Source organism: Chelon labrosus (assembly GCF_963514085.1).
Source record: "Chelon labrosus genome assembly, chromosome: 11".
In the NCBI taxonomy this organism is placed as follows: Eukaryota; Metazoa; Chordata; class Actinopteri; order Mugiliformes; family Mugilidae; genus Chelon; species Chelon labrosus.
Window position 1 is genome coordinate 16,762,496 of NC_140344.1, and position 20,317 is coordinate 16,782,812.

Genomic DNA, 20,317 nt, shown 5'->3' on the forward strand with positions numbered 1-20,317 from the left:
CATTAAGCCATTCTGTGAAAAATGTACAGGTTGCATTTTTTTTGTTTTTTGTTTTTTTTAGCTCCACTAAAAGAGAATTAATTTGTCTCTCCAGCTCTAATGATCCCGGAGGTAGCATAAATCTGTAATGAAATTAATGCCGCTGCAGTCTGACACACAGCCCTGTAGGTGTCAGATATAGTAACACTATGTGCAGGTAGAACATAATACGTGTAGGATTGATCTGCAGACACCAGGTGGCGCTGCTTCTAAGTACCTGAGGACTTCCTGATTTAACCTCAGAATCAAACGCACTCCTCTCCACTCCTTTGCATTTAATAATTTCTAGAAAGAAAAAAAAACACGTAATCATCATTTTTAAATCCACTATAAAGGCAATATGGCACAAATGTTTATTATAGAGTACAGAATCATACATGGAGATGCAGAAAGACAGTTTCTTTACAGATGAGATTATAAAGTATTCACATCAAAATACAATGATGGCACCAGCTTGGCTTGTCTGTCTTTCTTTTAGAGAGAGAGAGAAAAAAAAAAACAAGATAATATTTTTCATGATGGTGTCTTACGGTAAGGAAGACATGAATGACCTTGAAGATCTTGACCTCATCAGAAACAAAACAGTGCACCATTATGTAAAAAACAAAAAAACATGCAATATTAATTTCATACAAAAACACATTAGCTATATATAACAGGAGCCAGATACTCCTGTCTGTATTTTCTTGTCTGTCGTGTTACAACTTCCAGACTCGTCTTCCAAAAAGTCCGCGCCGTGAAGTTTAAGTTTGGCCCAGATCGCCCAGAGACAACCAGCTGTAACAAATAAATACGAGTGTGTTGAGAACAGTGACCGTATGATATCTGCGTTCGACTTTTTTCACTTCAGGCTTGCTGTCCCAGAGCTGCGATGAGGTCCTGCAGCGGCTCGATGTCCTCCTGATCCAGCAGAGCGTGATGCCGGCAGAAGAGTGTGAGGTGCGTGAAAAGTGTGTTGAGGTGCGGGTGCAGGCCCAGTGCGAGCGCCTCTCTGTAATGAGCCCAGTAAATGTGAGCTAGAGTCCTGAACAAGAGCAAAAACACCTTCTGGACCAGAAAGATGAAGCCGGTCGGAAACGCTGAACCTGAGGAAAAAGAGATGGCGGCTTAAAAGTGAAGCTGGGACGTGACGCGAGCATGAATGCGTCGTGTGTGATTTATAAATGCATTCACCTGTTTTTGTGGGGAACACATCCTCATCAGTCAGTAGATCCTGAATGTACGACATGGCGTAGTCGAAGTAAAGCGGAGCGGAGCACTTCAGCTTCCTGCCGTGATCGTCAGTCCAAAAATAAACCCTGACAACAGCAACAGGGAGTCATCAAGACATAACATTCTGGCTGTTTACAGCATGGAAACAACAGAATCCGTGATGGATGACGACAAATTAAACCCATGTGCTGACAGAGAACGTGAGATCTGGGTATGAATTCTAAGCAAAGGTTTAATTCTGGTTTATTTGTCTCTGTTTGCATATATCCGATTTTCCAGAGTCAACCTTTACAGGCGTAAACAAATCATGTGAGTGAATGGATGAATGTGCCAGTAATTAGGTCAGCCAGCCAGATGGAGATCCCGTTTTGAGTTAGCAAAATGGCCATTTAAGGCTGATAATTTCTGTGCGTACTTCAAGTCAAAAATGATTGGTGGAACTCTATAGGAAGCGTGACGGGTAGAGTATAGAGCCACAATTTTAACATTAAAGGGAAGTATGCCAGGTTGAAATGAACCTGAATTACCCTTTAAAGCTAATAAACAGATTGTGTGAGATGAGTGTGTGTGTTAAACAACTTTTTCCAGAGTCAGAAATTTACTTAAAATCAATCATGACTCATGTTAAGCTTTGATTATAGACGAGAAGTTGCTCCATCTTCTCTGTTATCTCCATTTGCGCTGTAGCATCGTCACTGTGTATAACAACACAGTTATCGAGGTGAATAGATTCGGCAGCGACGTCTTTTCAGAAACAACATCCTGGTTACTAATTCATACTCCTCAATGTCAACAGTTTACATTGGCACCGTTCTTTAATGCCGTTGTTTGAGGACCCACCTTGGCAAATAAAACCCTCGGCATCTGCGCTGCTGGTGCGTGCACTACCGTATAACGCTCAGTAACTCACGTGTTGCCCGGTCCACAGGCATTGGGGCAGGTGCTGGGAGTGCAGAACTCTGACAGCGCGCTGGAGAACAGGTTTATATGCTTGAAGAACGCCACAGCTGGAAGAAATTTAAGCGGACAGTCATTACAGCTTGCACATACTATTCTTTTATTTGGCAGTTTGTGCAGGGGAGGATGAAGGGCGGGAGAAAGAGGGGTCCAAGCCGAAATCTGTTAGTACTTACTGTTGCTGGCAAGCCACTCGGCCTTGTCGACGCCAGGCGGCAGCGCTATGAGGGTGAAGATGTCCGTGTGTGTGATGCGCTGGCACACGTACTGCTGCTGCAGATAGGGCCTCTCTTCCTGATTATTGTTATTAATTCCCCTTGGGAAGACAGCGCGGGGGTTAATGAAGCAGAGACAGAAAGAGGAAGACTGGGAGACAGAAAGTATCGCTGTGTAAAACAACCAATAGGCCAGCGGATTTAATTACTCCTGCTGCAGTCGATGGATAAGACGTTTTACCCTCTCTCATCTGTCTTGCCCTGTGTGGCTGGCTGGCTGGCTGGCTGGCACACAACATACTAACTCCGCTGTAACACTGCAGACCTGAACATCCAATAGAGCAGCAGTTAATGTGATGAAGGCAGTCAATACAGAGCCAGAGTAATTACTGGTAATGAAGCTGACTGCTGCAATGGTCAGGGCTGCAAAGCAAAGAGCGGAAACATTGTGCAAGATAATGTGGAGCTGAGCGCCGAGGCCTGCTGGCTCCAGGAAAAAACCTTCTCTTTCCTACATCAGCTCGTATACCTACTGATAAGCTGCAGGCAGAGCCGTATAATCGGCAACGCTGGAACTTGTGACAACGAAAGAGCGTGAGTGCGCGGGAGCGAATGATGCCTGCACACTGGTACGTGTACTGGAAAGTCAAGCTGGCACCAAGATTTGACTTTATTCAAAGCAGAGAGGTGAGGTAGTCTTTTAAAGAGACAGCGCTTTGCATTAAAGGTCTCAAAGTGCGGCAAACCGGGCAGCTACCACGCTTAGATTTTAGATGTCAACACACACACGGCAGCTGAGGGTTTACTCGGTGTGACCTTGTCTGCTGTGATAAGGAAAACACAGCGCTCTCTGTGGGGTTTCACTCCCCCCTCGGGTGTATATGTGTGTGTGTGTGTGTGCGAGGGCCGGGCAGGGAGAATTTGTTTAACGGTTTAAACAGGAGGTCTTTGTTCAAAGTAAAGGTCAGATGGGACAGAGAGGGAGGAACAGTGACAGGAGAGAATGTAAACATTAGCTTTTGTGGAGGTACAGAAATGTCAAGCCATGACAAACTTCTCTAATGTCCACAGGAACTTCTGTTGTTAACATCCTGTCCAGTTCCACCTCCGTGATATCAACTCCACTACCGCCTCTTGGCTACCTGTTGTCAGCACACAAACACAATGAGCCCAGAGCTACTTGTAATGTTGTGTTTGTGTGCAAACACACTCCTCTCTGACCCTGCTCTCCTGCTCTTGGCCATCTGTTAACCTTCCTCTCTGCCGTGACGGTGAAATAAACAGCCTCGGCGGCGGCCAGCTGGTTGTAAAAGATTCCTCCAAGAGCAAACATTTGCATAGTAAACTGAGATAAAACCCATTTTCGCTGCGTCTTTTCCTCAAATGGGTTCAAACCACTTCTCGACATGTGTTCCCACTGTTAGAGGAATCCACCATTACTGATGGCATCAGGCAAATATGCAACACACACACACACACACACACACACACTCTCTTATCTGGAGAACATTCCTCAGTAACCCATGTGCGGCCAGCTTTTTAGTCAGGTTTCTCCCACACCATAATTAGATATTACTCCAACTTCCTCTTTTATCCTTTCAAAACACAGGAGCACGGCCGAGTAAAGGCTGAAGGTGGAAATTCAAAACAGATTTCCTGATATGCAGCAAACGTCAGGAGGCGGTTGCGAAATGAGAAACAAAACTTACCTTTTCTCATTACTGAAGTCAGAAGGGTGAAGAGTCTTCTCGTCCGCCTTCGTAGCCGAGGGGTAACTATGGCAACCCCCCATGGCGTAAAGCTAAGAGAGGAGCTGTTGGTCGTGCCAGCCCCACTTTTCCATCCCAGACACACCAACCCACACACGCCTACACACTATGGGGAACATATGGCAACCGCTGCTCCAACACAAACATCTCTCAGCCCACGATCAGATCCATACAGCTGATAAACACACACAAAGTTTTCCAAAACACAACAAAAGTAGTCCAGGGGTTGAGGGGTCGTCTCTTCCCCTGTGAAGGGAAGCGTTCCAGTCGTCTTCTTCTCCTTTTGCTCCAGTGATCCAGTGTCAGTGTGTTTATGCCTCCTTTGTCTGGAGTCCCACACCCCGCAGGCTCCTCCTCTCTCAGCTCCAAGCAGACAGGCAGGTTTCTCCACAACCCATTTAAAGTTAAAAAAAAAAACAAAAAAAACCACAACTCCGCCTTCTTTCCATTTTCCACCCACTGCGCTCTGTTCAAATGTAGGGACAGCAGGCAGGTGCAGATGACAAAGGTGTTTTTTTTAAAATTACTTTTAAAGTGCAGATGTGGAAAGAGATGGAAAATATGGAAAACGGGCAGCTGGTGTGTTGTGTGGGCTCAGACTACATAGGAATGCGATGACACACATCTCAAGCCGAGGAATGAAACCACACACCCGCAGGTGTAAGGGCAACGATATATAGATATGCCCGAGAGATGAAAACTGTTAAGAATATGAGAAGAGTATGAACACAAAAGAGGGGTCTTTACGTCCCCCCCCCCCCCCTCTGTTACATGAGTTCACTTGTGCCTGCAGCACTTCTAGTGTATGTGACGTGCAGGTTAATGTTTGCAGTGAGAAGGCTGCAGCATTGATTTTGAGAGTACTGTGTAGTAGACATGTATTATGGACAGGGAAGCAACATAATCCTCTTTCTCACCTGCCCCTTAAGCAAACAATCCTGTTCCCTCTCTGCCCCGTGTTTATAGTGTATGCGCGCTTTTACAGCAGGCTGTAGGTGTGAGACAAGCAGAGGCTCATGCTTCTTCTTTGACATATTTATTAGGTTCATATCTGAATTTACAAGCTAAATTGACAACAAGTAACAGACACATTACTCTCTAAATGGAAAAAAACCCACCAGCATCAGTTTGCTTTACAAAAAAATAAAAATAAAAATGAACAACACAGCCTTCGATTCCCATAACTTCCCTCACACACGCACACTTACCCAAAAGCTATAATGTGAGAAAGGGGGAAAAAAAAACACGTTGAAATGGCTGCAGTGTAAGTCACACGCAACGGGTTTCTCAATTAAAGTTTTGGGAACACACTGTACAATACAGCACACACCCAACGAGGTGAACGAGGCTAATGTGCAAACGTAACGGCACTTAAAGATGACTTTATCGTACCCCATGACATGATGCGTAAAATGAAAACCTACCCGTAGCTATACTGCGCACTCTCAAGGTGAAAGGGGACACATACAAACACAACGGTGAGAGTCAGAAGCGGTGCTCAGGCCTGGGCGAAGGAGGGGGTGAAATATTCTGACCCTGTACACGACCTTGACGAAATGAGCAGCCCTATTTTTTCTCTCCTAACCCTGACAAAAAAGCAATCGAAGCTCTCTCTGCGTAGTTCTACTTCAAACAGCTCAAAGAACACATCACATGAAAGCTGGCTGCGGCCTAAGTTGACTCTTCAAAGTCTTCCTTGTGTCATCCTCTCCTCATGCTGATAACTCCGTGACTTTAAAAAAAAAACAAAAAAAAAACAGGAGAGAGGGATCAAACAAAGACAGATCTAAGCCTGTAAGACCACTGCAAAGAAAGGAGACCACTTCACAGATGTGGATACCCAGTTGTAAACCGGTGGGAAGACACACTTTGGCAGAAAGCATCGAAGAAAAAAAGTATTCTACATGATTCACTCGTTCAAGTCAAACATTCCCGCCTCTTTGAGAAGGGAACAATGTGGTGGCACTCAGCGTCACCAAATACAAACCAAAAGTGCTTCTCGAAAAAGTGCTTCTTAAAATAAATACAACCATCTATGTAAATTGTTCCATAGGCATATATGCAATTAAAGTCAACTCCTGCCCTGAGAAAGAGAGAGACGAGGAGAAAGTAAAGCATGACTGTCTGGCACGCGCAAGTTTAAAGGATAATTCTGGTCAGTTACAACTCGGGTTATGTTTTCACAGTTTTTTGCCTTGACGCCCACGTTGCATAAAACGAGATGTTGATAACAGGAAATGTCACGAGGCAATTTAGCGACAATCACCGGAACAACTGATGCTTACTTTCATTATTGACTGCAGGTTCAGCGTGAAGCTTCTGACCTATAGAAACCCTATGGAGCGGCTGCATCTCTTTAATTTCTCAAGTATGCCGCACACAATCCTGCCAATGACGGCACGCGTTACACTGATCAACAGGAAGAACGAGACGGCTGGCGCGTAGATATGAATGTAAAATATCCAAACTATCTGCAAAATGATGTATCAGGAAGGAAAAGGCATTCAGCGCGTTTGTTAAAGCTGTAAGATAAGCAGCGGATTTGCTGAGTGACACTGAATCTAAATGTAGAAAAATCAGAAAATCTGACACTACTAACCTACCAAGTTTTTTTTTTTTGTTTTGTTTTTTGATTAGGTGATAAACTGTCAAGACAGAGTAAAAAAAAAAAAAAAAAAAAAAAAAATAGCAGTACAACCCGAGCTGATGCCACGCAATAGTTTGTATTTACTTAACTAAAACCCAAAGATATGGTTAAAGCTGCAAAGACAGCAGCTAAAATCAGTCAACATACGTTATTTTCTCCCCTGAAAATTGATTATAAAAATAGTTCGTCAGTTGATTACAGTATTAATTGTATTAATTACCACACCTAGTCGTTATTAATCCCCAGTTAAATGAGGAAGAATTTGTGAACACAAATGATATGATAAAAATCTAACATCTACATCCAAAAGAAAAGCTAAAACAGAGGCAACGGGACTTCTTTGAGGTTCCTTGAAGACATTTCACCTTGCCTCTAAGTGGCCTCTTCAGCAGGCTGTTAAGTTTTATAGAAATGTCTTCAAGAAACCTCAACCACTTGCCTTTGTTTCAGCTTTGTTTCAGATTTATCATGACCTGGACAACTGAGAATCTTTACAGACGACGCTGCTCTTTTTCATCCTAAACTGTGACGGGCAGTTTAGGTATTATTTTAATGCTCACCTTTGTTTTCACATCCTAATTTGACTAAATTATACTCAAATTAGCTTAATTTGTTAGTCTTCTTCTGCATTTAAACGATCCAAGTGAGTACACTCGGAGCAGTGGGACACGAGGTAAGGCGTATGGAGGGTTTTTAGGTGTTTTAAAATGAAATTAAAATGTTTTAAAATATCTTGTAACTGGTTTAAAAAAAAGACTGAAAATAAGACCCAAGTTGTAACGAACAAGAAGTATCGTAGTAAAGTAAACGTTACGGAAGACGTACTGCAGACGACCCGACCCACTCGCGTTCTCAACATGCACGCTCCTTAAACCTCCGCGTAGGAAGCATGTAGCAAAGGAACAGGAACTGATGCTGGCCTATTAACAGAAACACAGACATCATTATTGCCTCATTTCAACAGTACAACACACATACGATACACACGTTGCAACCCGCGAAACAACCGCCTTTCCGTACGTTGGATTTATTCCAAAAATAGATATAATGTTTATATATACTGTTTACATTTATATTACGTTTACATATTACCAAGAATAGCCACAACCTAATACAGGTTCAAATTTCACAATATTACATTTAAACAGCTCTGAGGGTGGTATGAATGCGCACGTCACTGTGTCATATTATTTTTTAATTTTTTTGCATGTGTTTGCAGACGTGGCTGCGTGTACATGCGTGTATTGTGTGCGCGTGTGTGTGCGTGTTACACAGGTGTGCTTTCTTTGTATCTGCATACCTCTCCTTAGACCTGAGAATACACTCTGTACCTCAGACAGAGCTCAAACACACACACGCATACACGTTTACACGCATGAATACAGCAGCAGCACACACACACACCTCTAAACTACATGTCAGAGGAGGACACATGATCCTCCCTACTCTTACGCACCAAGTGAACAAAAAGAGAGCGTTTGTTTCCCATGTGACCTAAACAAATAAAATCATACTTGACCGGGAAATGATCTAGGTGGCATGTGAGGGGAAAAACAAGCCAAATAATTATCACTCAGACATTTGCACTACTAAACCGTCCGACTGACACGTACACTGAAATCCTGAAAACAAAAAAGCTGCTAGCTATCTTTGCAAGCATCTTGGCTTTAGTAATCTTGGCTGATTATCTGAATACAGTTGTCTTTACTAAAGTGTAAACAGTCAAATGCTCTGCTATAAAAATTCACTGGGCTGTGATTTAATGCCCAGAGCGCAGACAGGCTCAAATAATCTGAAAATCTGATGCTGAATTTATTAAAAAGGTCGAATTTCACACTTAAATGTTTTCTTAGAATTAAAGTGCAGCGGGCACGCTCTGTGTCACCTTGTGGATAGTGGGGTGAAGGGGTGCATTGTGAAAAGTTCATATAGAGTATAACACAATTTGGCTTTCGGGTGTCTGGCACAATGAAATGTACATACATTTCATCTTGAAGCAATTCAGTCATGATCATGTCACGAAGGTGCAGTAGAGACGTCGCTGACGTGGAGATTTCTGATATCCGACAGAAATACAGTTTGACCTCAGAGCTGAGGATCTTCCATTCACTTACATGTCTTTACACAAAAATGAGCATTGGAGGGCTGCTAACCGGAAGCAAAGGTGGCATGGCTGAGTTGAATGATCAGGTATGAAGTGTGTGTCTATACCGCGTCATTAGGCTGGCCCATTAGCGGACGACTGCGTCTCTCTGTAAGGTAAAAATAAAAAGGGTAATGCAATACATTAACATACACAGACTAATGTAGCTGTGTCCTCATATTACAGGATTTAATCAGGTGGGTAAAATCTCACTACAACAAATAAGATACTATCAGAATAAGAACCAGAATGTGAAAACCTACAGGTTATCTTGGCTAAAGACTCTTTAGCTGCTTTAACAGAGATGAATCATTGTGCGTGGTGATCTCATCCCTCCTCCGATGAGCTGTATACAAAACATACACACTTACTGTGTGACAGCAGCTGACTGGTTACTTGGACTGGCGGTAATCGGGCTGGGAGAGCTTCCATGTTTATTTCCTTTGTCGCTTTCTTTCTCATTGTCTTTGATGGACAGTCCCTCTACTGGCACCTTATCCGCGTCGCTGAAAAAAACAAACAAACAAAAAAAACAGTTGTAAAGAAGCTTATATAAAGATGGCCAGGAGTACAGAAATAGATGCTAGCTTTTGCTGTTAGCTAAGTCTCCCCACAGTTACCTGGTCTGCGCACACTGGTCATTATCATGCCCAGCTCTTATAGCAACTTGTGCATTCCCCATCCTCTTGACTCTTGACTGACTGACCCAAATCACACCGAGCTGAGCTGAGGGTCTCAAATAAGGATCTGTTTGACTGTGGCATGCTTGCTGGTGCACTGTTAGTAACTTGGTAATTAATGTACTCGTTTGTTAGCATGTTGATATGTCGGATTGGTAGCAACCTTTGTTCACAGCATGCTATCTGGCTGTTAGTGGTAATGGTGCTCTGAATGAAAACAAATCATATCCACTTGGGTACTTTCAGTATTATTATTGAGAAAAGGATTATCTTTTTTTTGTGTGTAACTGAATCATAGACTGTATAAAGATGGACTGCAGAACTGCTCCTCAAAAGTGAAGCCACAGCAAGCAGAGTTCCCCCTGGTGGCTAAAATACACATCAAAAATTTTTTTCCATAATGGTTTCTGTCATTTTAGGTAGATAATATAATGTTGATGCATATAATGTTGATGCATTTACATAGAATGTAAACATTAGCTTTTGTGGAGGTACAGAAATGTCAAGCCATGACAAACTTCTCTAATGTCCACAGGAACTTCTGTTGTTAACATCCTGTCCAGTTCCACCTCCGTGATATCAACTGTTGTTAACTTAAGAGTCATTTTTTTAGATAAGTTTCGTTTTAGTTCCTTTGACGCTATAGAAACAGGATGCGACATAATGGCGACCCCTAGTTGCCATACCAACTGCTCCATAAAGCTGTTCTGTGGGAACGTGAGTCATAAATTTTTTTTAAAACAAATACAGTGTATAATCCAACACTTCCTTGTAACAGAAACAAAAACACGAGTGAGTCTGGTGGGAGTACGGTCAGGTCACTGATATCACGGCTCTGCTTGGCTCCACCCTGAGACTGTAATGTGCAGACTCTGGCTCCACAGTCGCAAGATGGAAGCGACGGCACATTGTCCATATTAATACAGTCTATGAACTGAATGAGTAAGGAAGTAACAAATGTTTCTAAAAATGTAAAGTGAACTGTTTCGTGATGTTTGTGCATTGCAAAGTCATGTTGGGAATATGGGACAAACCTAGCAGAGGAATGTTCCTATCGGTTCTCTTCAAGTAACCAGTTGTGGGTTAGTGCATTTTTTATGAATTGGGATTGGCCTGAATTATGGCACAAGGGATTTTTACTCCACATCCTGTTAAATGCAGCAATCCTTCATACAACTTCAGGAAAGCATTCCACACTTCCGGACCTCAAGCATAACATACCGTCTGACTGCAGGTCTGAATACTCTGGAGTCAAGGGGAGACGGGAGAGGAGGGGACACACAGGAGGAGGAGGATATCAGAAGAGAAGCAGAGAAGGGGGAAGTAAAAATTTTACAGGAAAACGTTTGGACGAAAAAGGGAAGAGAGGGCTCTATAAAAGCACTTGACACTGCACTGGGAGAAAGGGAGTTTCACACTGCAACAGACAGAGTACCTGGTGAACACCGCCCTTTCATTTTTGGCGTCCATGGTGAGCCGGATGGTTTCTTTGCCAGCGCCGGTGGTGATGGTCTCTGTGGTGACCGTCTCACTGGATGTGGACTCTGTCTTTCCTTCTTCCTCATCGCTGTCGGAGCTGCTAGACGACGAGGTGTCTGATGCCACGAGTGGAGCTTTTCTTGCCACGCACACACTCCACACACACGCTGTGGACAATGAGTAAGAAGAAATATCATGAGAAAGCGACTTTATTTAAGTCTCACTGACACTTTCCTTTAGTTTCTAATCCTGACCAAATGCATTTCCCCCCCAAATCTGTCGCAACTTATTAAGAAAAACAAAAGCTCTGTATATGGATTTGCAATTTTTGGTTAAAAATTGTAAAACTCAAAATGCAGTATTTTAAAGCCCAAGAGGCATCCATCCCATCAATGTTGTTGCCTATGCAGCTGAACATATATGACTTCCATTTTGTATTTTCTGAATTTCTTTGTCAGTATTATAGTATTACAGTATTATATATTATCAGTCATACTGGAGCAACTTACGGTTCTGGTTTGCTTTGGTGTTGTCTGATCCACTGAGCTCTGAGTCCACGGGAGAGCTGCATCTGGGGCCTGTTTCAGAACTGGGAGACAGAATTCACGCAGATGAAAAAAAAACAACAACTTGCAGCTAAGAAACGAAAAACTAATTATAAAAATGCAGCCACAGAAAAGAAAGTGTGAGTTGTGTGAAAACTATATTGACATTAGACTCTTCTTAAAATATAGCATATTCTCACTTACCACTCAATCCTTTAATGTGTTGATTCATAAGTATTTTCTCAAATAGATTACATTTCCAAACTCACCAACAGAAAGGCTGGAAGTCGGTGAACTTGGCCCATCCCTTCTCCTCTGCCTCTGTTGCAGCTGGTTGGGAGGCTGGAGTGTCCCAGGCTGCAAAGCCCACACCTGCTGCAGGAGCCTTTGAGTTCACCTCTCCAAAGTCTGCTACCCAACCTGTGCCTGACAAGGAAACGAATCACATTCACGCTCGACATGAAAAACCTGCTCAAATCCTAATTTAGTTCCAAAATAAATATATAGAAAAAACTATTCTGCATTGCTATAAAATATCTAACTTTTAGTGGTCTCGGTCTGCTCCTGACTTGAGAAAGGATCCAGTTCATCTTTAGGGTCTTCCTCCTCAGAGTCCGAGTCTGTTGCTCTTTCAGAGGCATCAGAGCCACAAGCTCCTGTCTTCTCACAGGTCTTACTGGCTACTTGGCCTTGGGGGGACTGTGACCCACCAAACCTTAAAACAAATAGTATATTAAGTAATAATAATATGTCTGATTGAACTAGTGCAATACAATCATCATGTTGAGAGCATCTCTATTTAGGGATTTTGTCTACCTGTTCCGGGACTTAGTTTGTGTTGCATAGTTGATCTCTTTCTCTTCCCATATGTCCTCTTCATCGTCATCAAAGGGCTGAATCCTCTCCTTGGAACAGGCCTCAAACACAGCTGTGTTAGTCTGCAAAAAGGCAGGTAGATAATTTAAATACGGGCTCAGCGCCTCTCTTTTATCCCCGAGTCAGCCATTTGTGAAGCTTGCTTTGATTAATTTCCGCCCCCTTGTGGCTGAAAGACATTTTTTATTTTATTTTTTTTTTTCCTTTCTGTCATCCTATCTATTGTTGTTGTGATTTCTTGTTTGTTTTAGTGTGTGGACCCCAGGAAAAGCATTTACTCTTTTCCTGTTTTATATCTATTGTCTTGTATGTTGAATTCTTGTTTGTATGTTGATTTCTTGTCTGTTATATGTTGTGTGTGGACCCCAGGAAGAGTAGCTGATGTTTTCTGCATCAGCTAATGGGGATCCAAATCAAATCAAAACAAAATCAAATCATTAAGAATTAACAGACCAGAGTAAGAAATAAAGAAATACAATTTTAGTACAAATGTCTGGAAAAAAATCTAAATAAACTCACGGTGTCCTGGCCAGCATCAATGTTGATATTGATCTCTGCAATCCGGTCAAACGTTGCCCTGCAGTATGAGTAAGAATCACTCAGTCAAACCATAATCAATATAACACAATGGTGCATAAAGGATGATGTCAGTTATTTACCCAATGCTGTCATCATGATCTGTGAACTCCTCATCATTGAATCCAAACTGGTCCACAAAGTTAGCAGTCATCTGCTGGATCTGATAGTCTGAAAAAGCCTAAAAAACACATTGTGACAAGAATAATTAGAAAACCATCGCTCATCACGGAAGCCCTACATATTTATACTCTGGCTTTATTTGCATATACCTGCTGTATTGTCAGCTCTTTAGGGAAGGGGCTCTCCATATCATCCTCTGAGGAAGGACGCGGGTTTCCAGTGCCAATCTGGACACGAATATAAATGCAGTGTTTAAAATTTAAACGTGAGTACAGTTATAAATGGCTGCTAAATACTGTAGATGTGAATGTGTGAGGGTTTACCAGGTCTATGGTGTTCCTTCTATTTGTCTCTGACAGTGTCTGGTCCACAAAGGTTTCCCAGCGCCCTCTGTAGTCCTCTGGCAGCTCTACATCCAGAAACACAACAACAACATCATTATGGAAGCAATACTCCTGCAGGATCGATGCCTACTTTTGCTTTCATGTACACAGGAATCAGTGCACATGCCCAACACACACCTGTGATGAGGCTACTAATCTGGGTGTGAACCGGTCCTTTCTCCAAGTTGTGCACTACAGTGTTGGCAATCCTGGTCAGATGTCCCATGTACCCTCTTCTCATACCACCTTCTGACCTGAACAAAGAACAACACTTAAGAGAAACCCGAAAAAAATCCACCTATTACCAAAAACAACAGCGTGTCAAGATCTCAAGGTTACTTACTGCATTTTATCATTCTCTTCCCAAGCCTCCAGAATCCTTGGGACCAGGTGGCAGTGCTGAAACAACTGGTAAAAGACAAAAATAATTGTTTAAATTCACAAAAAGGTGCCATACTGACTACTAAATAAGATCAAATGACACATACGCCTCTTAATTCAAACATAAGCAGAAACACCTACATGAGTCACCATTAAGTTATGTGCAGAGTTCTCAGGGGTGACTGAAGGTTCAGAAGTCGGGGTCTCAGTTGAATCCTGTTCTTGCGGTGCGTCTTGCTGCTTAAGTTTTTCATGCGAAACCAAACCAGGCTGAAGTCTCATTTCATGGGCACAGGGCCGGAGGATGGCAGCAACACAGAGCTCCACTTGGAGATGCAGAAAGTTGTTCCATGTGTACTTGAAGAACAAATCCTGAAAAGGGGCATGCATTTGACATCTGTCACTTTCTCAATACTGCACTTTGAAATTAAAAAAATGACAGCGTGTTTGCTCATTTACCAAAAGAAGATCCATTGTATTGAGTCTGCAGAGTTCCTGTGCTACGACTGCGTGGCTTGCAGAGCTGGTATAAAGCAGAGAGGCCACTAGTCTGGCCACGTGCAGACGTGTGTTTCCCAATGGTTCCTCCAGCACACCCAGGGAGGTCAGCATAGGAGCCCGCTAAAAATGCACAGATGTAGGGGACAAAGAAATACATGGGTCACCAATTAGAGCTTTAGCGGTAAACAGGTGTTATGACTAAATTTATCGATGATGTGTAATATATCCTCTCGTACTACAACTACAAATGATAATATCTTGATTCAGGTACCTTGGGTGGCTCCAGAAGTAGCTGGTGGAAGTGTATCAGGTGTGGCTGTATGGCCAGCAAAATGCTGCTATTAACAGTGTAACTTCTCTCGAATCCCTGAGCATCCATTACACCGTCCACCCTGTCATACACACAGACAGAAAATACATATCTAAAAGAGGAAATAGATGTCTAATAGAGAAACACAAGGCCAATGATGCAACCTTGCTCTGGATACAAGTTTGGATAAATAGTAAAGGCCTGCGGTCAAAGAAAAAATGACATTTGTGATCTTTGTAAAGTCGATTTTGATAGCATAGCTTATACAATATTTAAAATGCATTTAAAGTCTCTCACTCACACAGGCCTCCTGATTTCCAGCAGGGTGAGAAGAACTTGAATCCCATTGACGATACAGCTCTCAGTCCTCTCTCCTGAGAACATATTCTGCAACAACTGCTCCACACACTCTTGCCTGTAGAAACACGAGAGCATGACACTGCCTCTGCAACCTGTTTAAAGAGCGTGAACATGGGTGCATGCACGTATATTTTCACTTACGACTCCAGCACTGTCAGCAAAGGGTCAGGCTGTGAAATCTCTTGGAGTTGATTGGCCTGGTCTCTGCTCAGACGAATAATATCGCACAAAGTCTGAGATGCATTGGACTGCCTCTGTGAGGAAAAAGAATGAAAACATGTAGACGTTTAAGCCTATACACTGTCTTCAAGTGCTTTTGAGTGTACATTTTAATTACAAAATGATCTACTTGGTCATATACAGATCTAAAATTCTCTCCTACCTCCTCATCTCTCTCAGGGTGAATGAGTTCTATGAGTCTCTGAGCCAGTTTCTGTTCATTCAACCACTGTTGAGAGAAATATCAAATTATAACTGCACAGAAAATCAGAGTTTAAAAAACATAAGTATGAGATTTTTGGTCCATTTGTCTCACACCGTAAGAGTCTCAAGTCGAAGAGGGGGTGGCTCTACACAACTGATAAGGCGTAGGAGCACATCCATCATGGCTGACGTATCAATATGCTTCAGGACCAAGGAAAGGAATCCCTCCTTTCGTCGCAGGAAACTGATCACCTAAACAAAAGAGTGAGCAGGAGAAATAGAACGATTAGGACAAGATCATGCAACCTTAGTGTCAACAATGTCCACTGTTATTTCTGATTAGGAAAAAATATAATATATTCAAGCAGCACTACTTAAACTGCATTCTGTCACCTCCAACATTTTCAGGAGACAAAAGAAAGAACAAATGCAAATATTTTAAAAACCTGACTACGTGCAAGTACCAATGACTTCAAAATCTTTCTTTCAGAACAAGATATGTTCACCTGGATTTGCTAGATAATAAGGCCTTGAAGTAATCTAATCACTCATGAGTTAAAGCCATGTGCATGGCTTTGTGTGTTGGCACGTCTGCATGCTGGCATTTCAAGGAAAACAAAACCTTATCGGCAACTCAGGTGAGAGTGACTTGTTTTGTGAGAATTTCTATTACCATGCAATAAGCTCCCCCAGACTTTGAGAAAAAAAAAAATCACAGCAACACAATAATGTAGCTGTCATCTTTCTTCGAGTATGCCCTTTGATGTACCCGTGTGTGTGCGTGAGCGCGTGTTACCTGCTCAGTCTTCCGTGCGATGAGGTTCCCAATTGTCTTGCTAAAAAAAGATGCCAGGAGGGGGTTAAGTGGGGATGGCTGCTCCAGGAAGGCGTACAGAGTTTCCAGCAGAGGCTCCTCATTACCCAGCTTATCATTGATCACTCCCACATCACATGTCAACAGCTCACACGCTATATTTGAATACCTGTAATAAACGAAGAGAACGCTACTTGCAGTAAAATGAGGCAGGAACAAAAACATCTCATTTTCAAGTTGGAGCACTTATTGTGCTAAAAGGAAAACTGGAAAAAAAACAAGCAATTAAGTAGTTGTTGTTTTTTTAAATGCGTCATAAGTGGTTTAATAATAACAATAAGTTTAACCCTTAATTGTCCCACAATGGGGAAATTGCAGTTCCTGTTGTTTGGCCCATCCATTTGTTCACACAGCAGTGTGTACTGTTAGAACAGTGTGCTGCAGCCTCTAAGGACTGCGCCCAGGGAGCAATTTGGGGGTTAGATGCTTGCTCAGGGCACCTCAGCCATGGACACGGCGGGACCCCTCGGTCCCAAGCTGCTCCTCTAACCACTACTCCACAGCTGTACCGTGTTGGATTCAAATTATTTGAACAAATATGAGCTCTTTTCAGGACTAGGCTCTATTATAAAGCGGCAGGTAAGAGATACAAATCAGGACACATCTTTCCAGGATAACGTTTACAACATCAGCATATTTTATATAAGTGAACCTACTTGAAGCGCTTGGTCTCCTCTCCACCAGCAGGGGGCTCTGTAGTGATCATACGAACCAGCTCCTGCATGCACTGGTCCTGGCACAAGAACAGGAGAAGTCTACACATCCATGATGGTAAGAAAAGAGGAACCAGTTAGTAGAGGATATCAAAAGTGACTAAATACCGACATGAAATTATAGCTAACAAATACAGACCTCCGGTTTTGGGCCTTGCACTCCTGCAGCACATCTTCCTCATCCATGAGCTCAAGGAGTGTGACATCCTCCTTGTCCAGTAAAGCCTCCAGATGAGAGGACGTGTGTAGGTCGAACTTCCAAAACATGACTGACGTCACCGTAACATACACTTAGCTGTTGACCACAAGAGGATGTGGCGCTTAGAGCGGTATCATGCCTTTAGCAGAATGCATGTTATAAGTTTATGAATGACAGTATTTTTAACTTCATGCTGTATTATCAAACTCTAGGTACTGTCTGTGTGAACGCTCTTACGTTTGGACAAGGAGTGGTATCCTCAGTTTGGTCTCGCTAAACAGCCATTTCCCTTACAGATACCGCATGGCCTGTACATCAGTGAGCATCAGCAAATTCACACAGCCACGGCACACCCACTTTTCTCATACTCACAGCAGACACACAAACTCTGAAGAGACTGCCCTCAGCCTGGAAAAAACGAGAACATATAAGAGACAACAACTGTTACTGAACTATTTGCTCTTTAGAGCCAGAAGAAAAGGTTAATTCAGAGCGACTGGGCTTGCACGCCTCACTCAGAGAAAAAAAAAAAAAAAAGCAGGAAGCAGTGCATCTGTAATTGAGTTAGTGCTGCACATCTGCCTTGAGATTGATTTGAGGAAGGCCTCACACATCCAGTTACATAAGCAAATAATGTTTGGAGACAGAGAAGAATAATATTAAATAAAGTGAGTATTTGCAATACTTCAGAGAGTACGACTGCATGTTGACATCCGTGTTACTATAGAGAGCAAACTCGAGACACGGTGCAGGGGTGATAGTAGCTGTAATATTTATTGAGACAGGTTTTATATACTGGTTTTAAGTTCAGCTCTCTGAGGCAAATCAGGCCACAGCAACAATAATGGATTCATCTTAATAAACCTGGCCTATGATTCAGTCTATTATGTATTAGATGGGAATCGTCCATGTATAGTCCTCACGTTCAAAGTCAGCACACACACACACAAGAACAAGAGGTTAATTTACCATTTCACATCTTAAATTAAGGCTTCAACACAACAAACTCATTCAGGCACCACTGATATTGACAGCAAAACATTATCGATTCTCGTGCAGCCTCACATCCCTTGAACAAACATGTTGACGCTAACCAGGTGCCTTTTTGAGGGCACAAGGTTTTTTTTATATATATATATATATATATAAATCCATCATTGCTCAATAGCTATTACTGGATTTTAAATGCAATACTACAGCACAGCCTTGGCCATCTTTACCACAGGCCCATATGAGGCGTCCTGAGATTAACTGGAAGCGGTTCCAGCTAGCTATTAACGGAAATTAGCTGTAACACGGTAACAGTCGTATCCGTGTGAATTCGTGTTAGTTAGCTTGTCCACGCAACTCCCTGCAACTTAGCTCCTTTTTTCGGTGTCTGCAGCTCGAAAAACGACGGTGCCTTTCACTTACCGTGCACGTAGATCGTTAAAACCAGTCCGCTAGCGATGCCTCACTCGCCTTGCTAGCGCTACCAAACTATTTCAAACGGAGGACGTGTAGATTAAAAGCTAATATAGGTCAGTTATTTATCGCCGGTTGCGGGGCTAAGTACATAAGCGCTGGGACGACATCCTCCTGGTTCAGAGCTAGCGTCAGTCTTCCGACCACTTGACAAGCGACGCGGCTCGTACAGGGTTTACGTTAGGTTAGGTGTTGTTCTACCCAAAAGACGAGCGGCTGTTACCTTCAGTGCATTATTTTATCAGCTGTCATCTGTAAACTGGACGGCAACTCGGCGACTTTGTGCTGTCAGGTCACCCGGAGGCCCGTGGCTGCCCGTTCATGACTGCGTTGTTAGCTAACCCTTCCCCGGTTGCAATGTCACACTGCCGTTATACGGTAGCCAGGCTGGCCTGCTAGAGGGGCTGTGTTGACACAGTGCAAATTACCATTCAGCAGTCAGGGAACAACAAAAAAAATAAATATGAAATGTTTGGAAAATCAAAACGACGACTTTCTAAAATCTAAAGTTCAGCTGCCTGCCATCTGTGTCAACGTAAATCTGAAAAAAAAAAAAAAACTGCAATAAAAAAACAGCATCACATGCTGCAGTAATATTTAACATGCATTTTTCTTTCAATATGATAGTAAACAAACCTTAAAGTTCACAAACTCAAAGTATGAATTAAGAAAATTCAAAGACAAATTCACTAGTACAAGAAATTAAATAGCTTCTGGCTGTAGACCGTGCGACAAATTTAGGGACTGTCCTTATTTTCTTAATCTTTTTTTTTTTTTTCTTTTTGTACATTTGGCACTTTGTTATTGTTTGTTTGTTAAAATATTGTATGACGAATATTGGTGCCATATGTAAGCCATGTGGTAATAATTAATTGGTTTGCTTTCTCATCACAAACCAACACTTCAGGTGTAAAGTACCAATTATTTGTGATAACGATGTTGTGTACTAACTAACAACAACACAAAGGCCACCGTTTGCCTGACGAAAATGAGATAAGAAAAGATAAGACAATCCCTATACTCATCCTGCAGCAGAGAAATGTATGGTGTGTAGTGTTCACAGCAACGATCAGTACAGAATAATTGTAATAACTGCAAAAATAAATAAATTAAAGTATTTGTTATACAAACGTATAATAGGCTAAGTGCCGGCGATGCTGAAAATGTGGTCCCAAAGTGGCCTTTCAGATGATTTACATTCCTGACTAGAAACTCCAAGATCTGGGTATACATTTTACTTTTATTTATTTATTTTATTTTATTTTTTTTAATGCACCGCACTTCACTTAATTTGGTGCAGTCTACTTTTGAGACAGTCCCTAACCTCATCTCTTGACTTGCATTAGTCTAAGTAATTACCTACAAATGCAATCTTGTTGGACAAAATTAGAAAAAATAAACGGTTATTCTGTCACTAAAACTTTCAGGTAAAAATTTTAACTATATAT

The 20,317-nt window shown here is 42.2% G+C and overlaps 2 protein-coding genes across 2 annotated transcripts; both read right to left on the reverse strand.

Moving 5' to 3' along the window:
- Positions 1–362: 362 nt before the first annotated feature.
- Positions 363–4,622, reverse strand: LOC311495855 (MOB kinase activator 2). The gene is made up of 5 exons (XM_084555484.1): positions 4,133–4,622; positions 2,385–2,524; positions 2,162–2,258; positions 1,213–1,337; positions 363–1,124 (listed from the first exon to the last, which is right to left on the reverse strand). Exons 1-5 carry the CDS (start codon positions 4,213–4,215, stop codon positions 886–888), a joined length of 684 nt encoding a protein of 227 aa, XP_084411610.1. The 5' UTR covers positions 4,216–4,622; the 3' UTR covers positions 363–885.
- Positions 4,623–4,994: 372 nt separating this feature from the next.
- Positions 4,995–19,670, reverse strand: ppp6r2b (protein phosphatase 6, regulatory subunit 2b). The gene is made up of 25 exons (XM_084555483.1): positions 19,093–19,670; positions 17,643–17,813; positions 17,346–17,501; positions 17,150–17,248; positions 16,416–16,602; positions 15,734–15,871; positions 15,579–15,644; positions 15,338–15,450; positions 15,138–15,251; positions 14,798–14,918; positions 14,485–14,646; positions 14,167–14,397; positions 13,988–14,052; positions 13,783–13,898; positions 13,585–13,670; positions 13,411–13,488; positions 13,222–13,319; positions 13,082–13,139; positions 12,503–12,624; positions 12,229–12,401; positions 11,956–12,112; positions 11,651–11,730; positions 11,098–11,308; positions 9,354–9,488; positions 4,995–9,091 (listed from the first exon to the last, which is right to left on the reverse strand). The coding sequence occupies exons 3-25, from the start codon at positions 17,471–17,473 to the stop codon at positions 9,058–9,060; spliced, it is 2,772 nt and encodes a 923-aa protein (XP_084411609.1). The 5' UTR covers positions 17,474–17,501; positions 17,643–17,813; positions 19,093–19,670; the 3' UTR covers positions 4,995–9,057.
- Between the last annotated feature and the right edge of the window lie 647 nt (positions 19,671–20,317).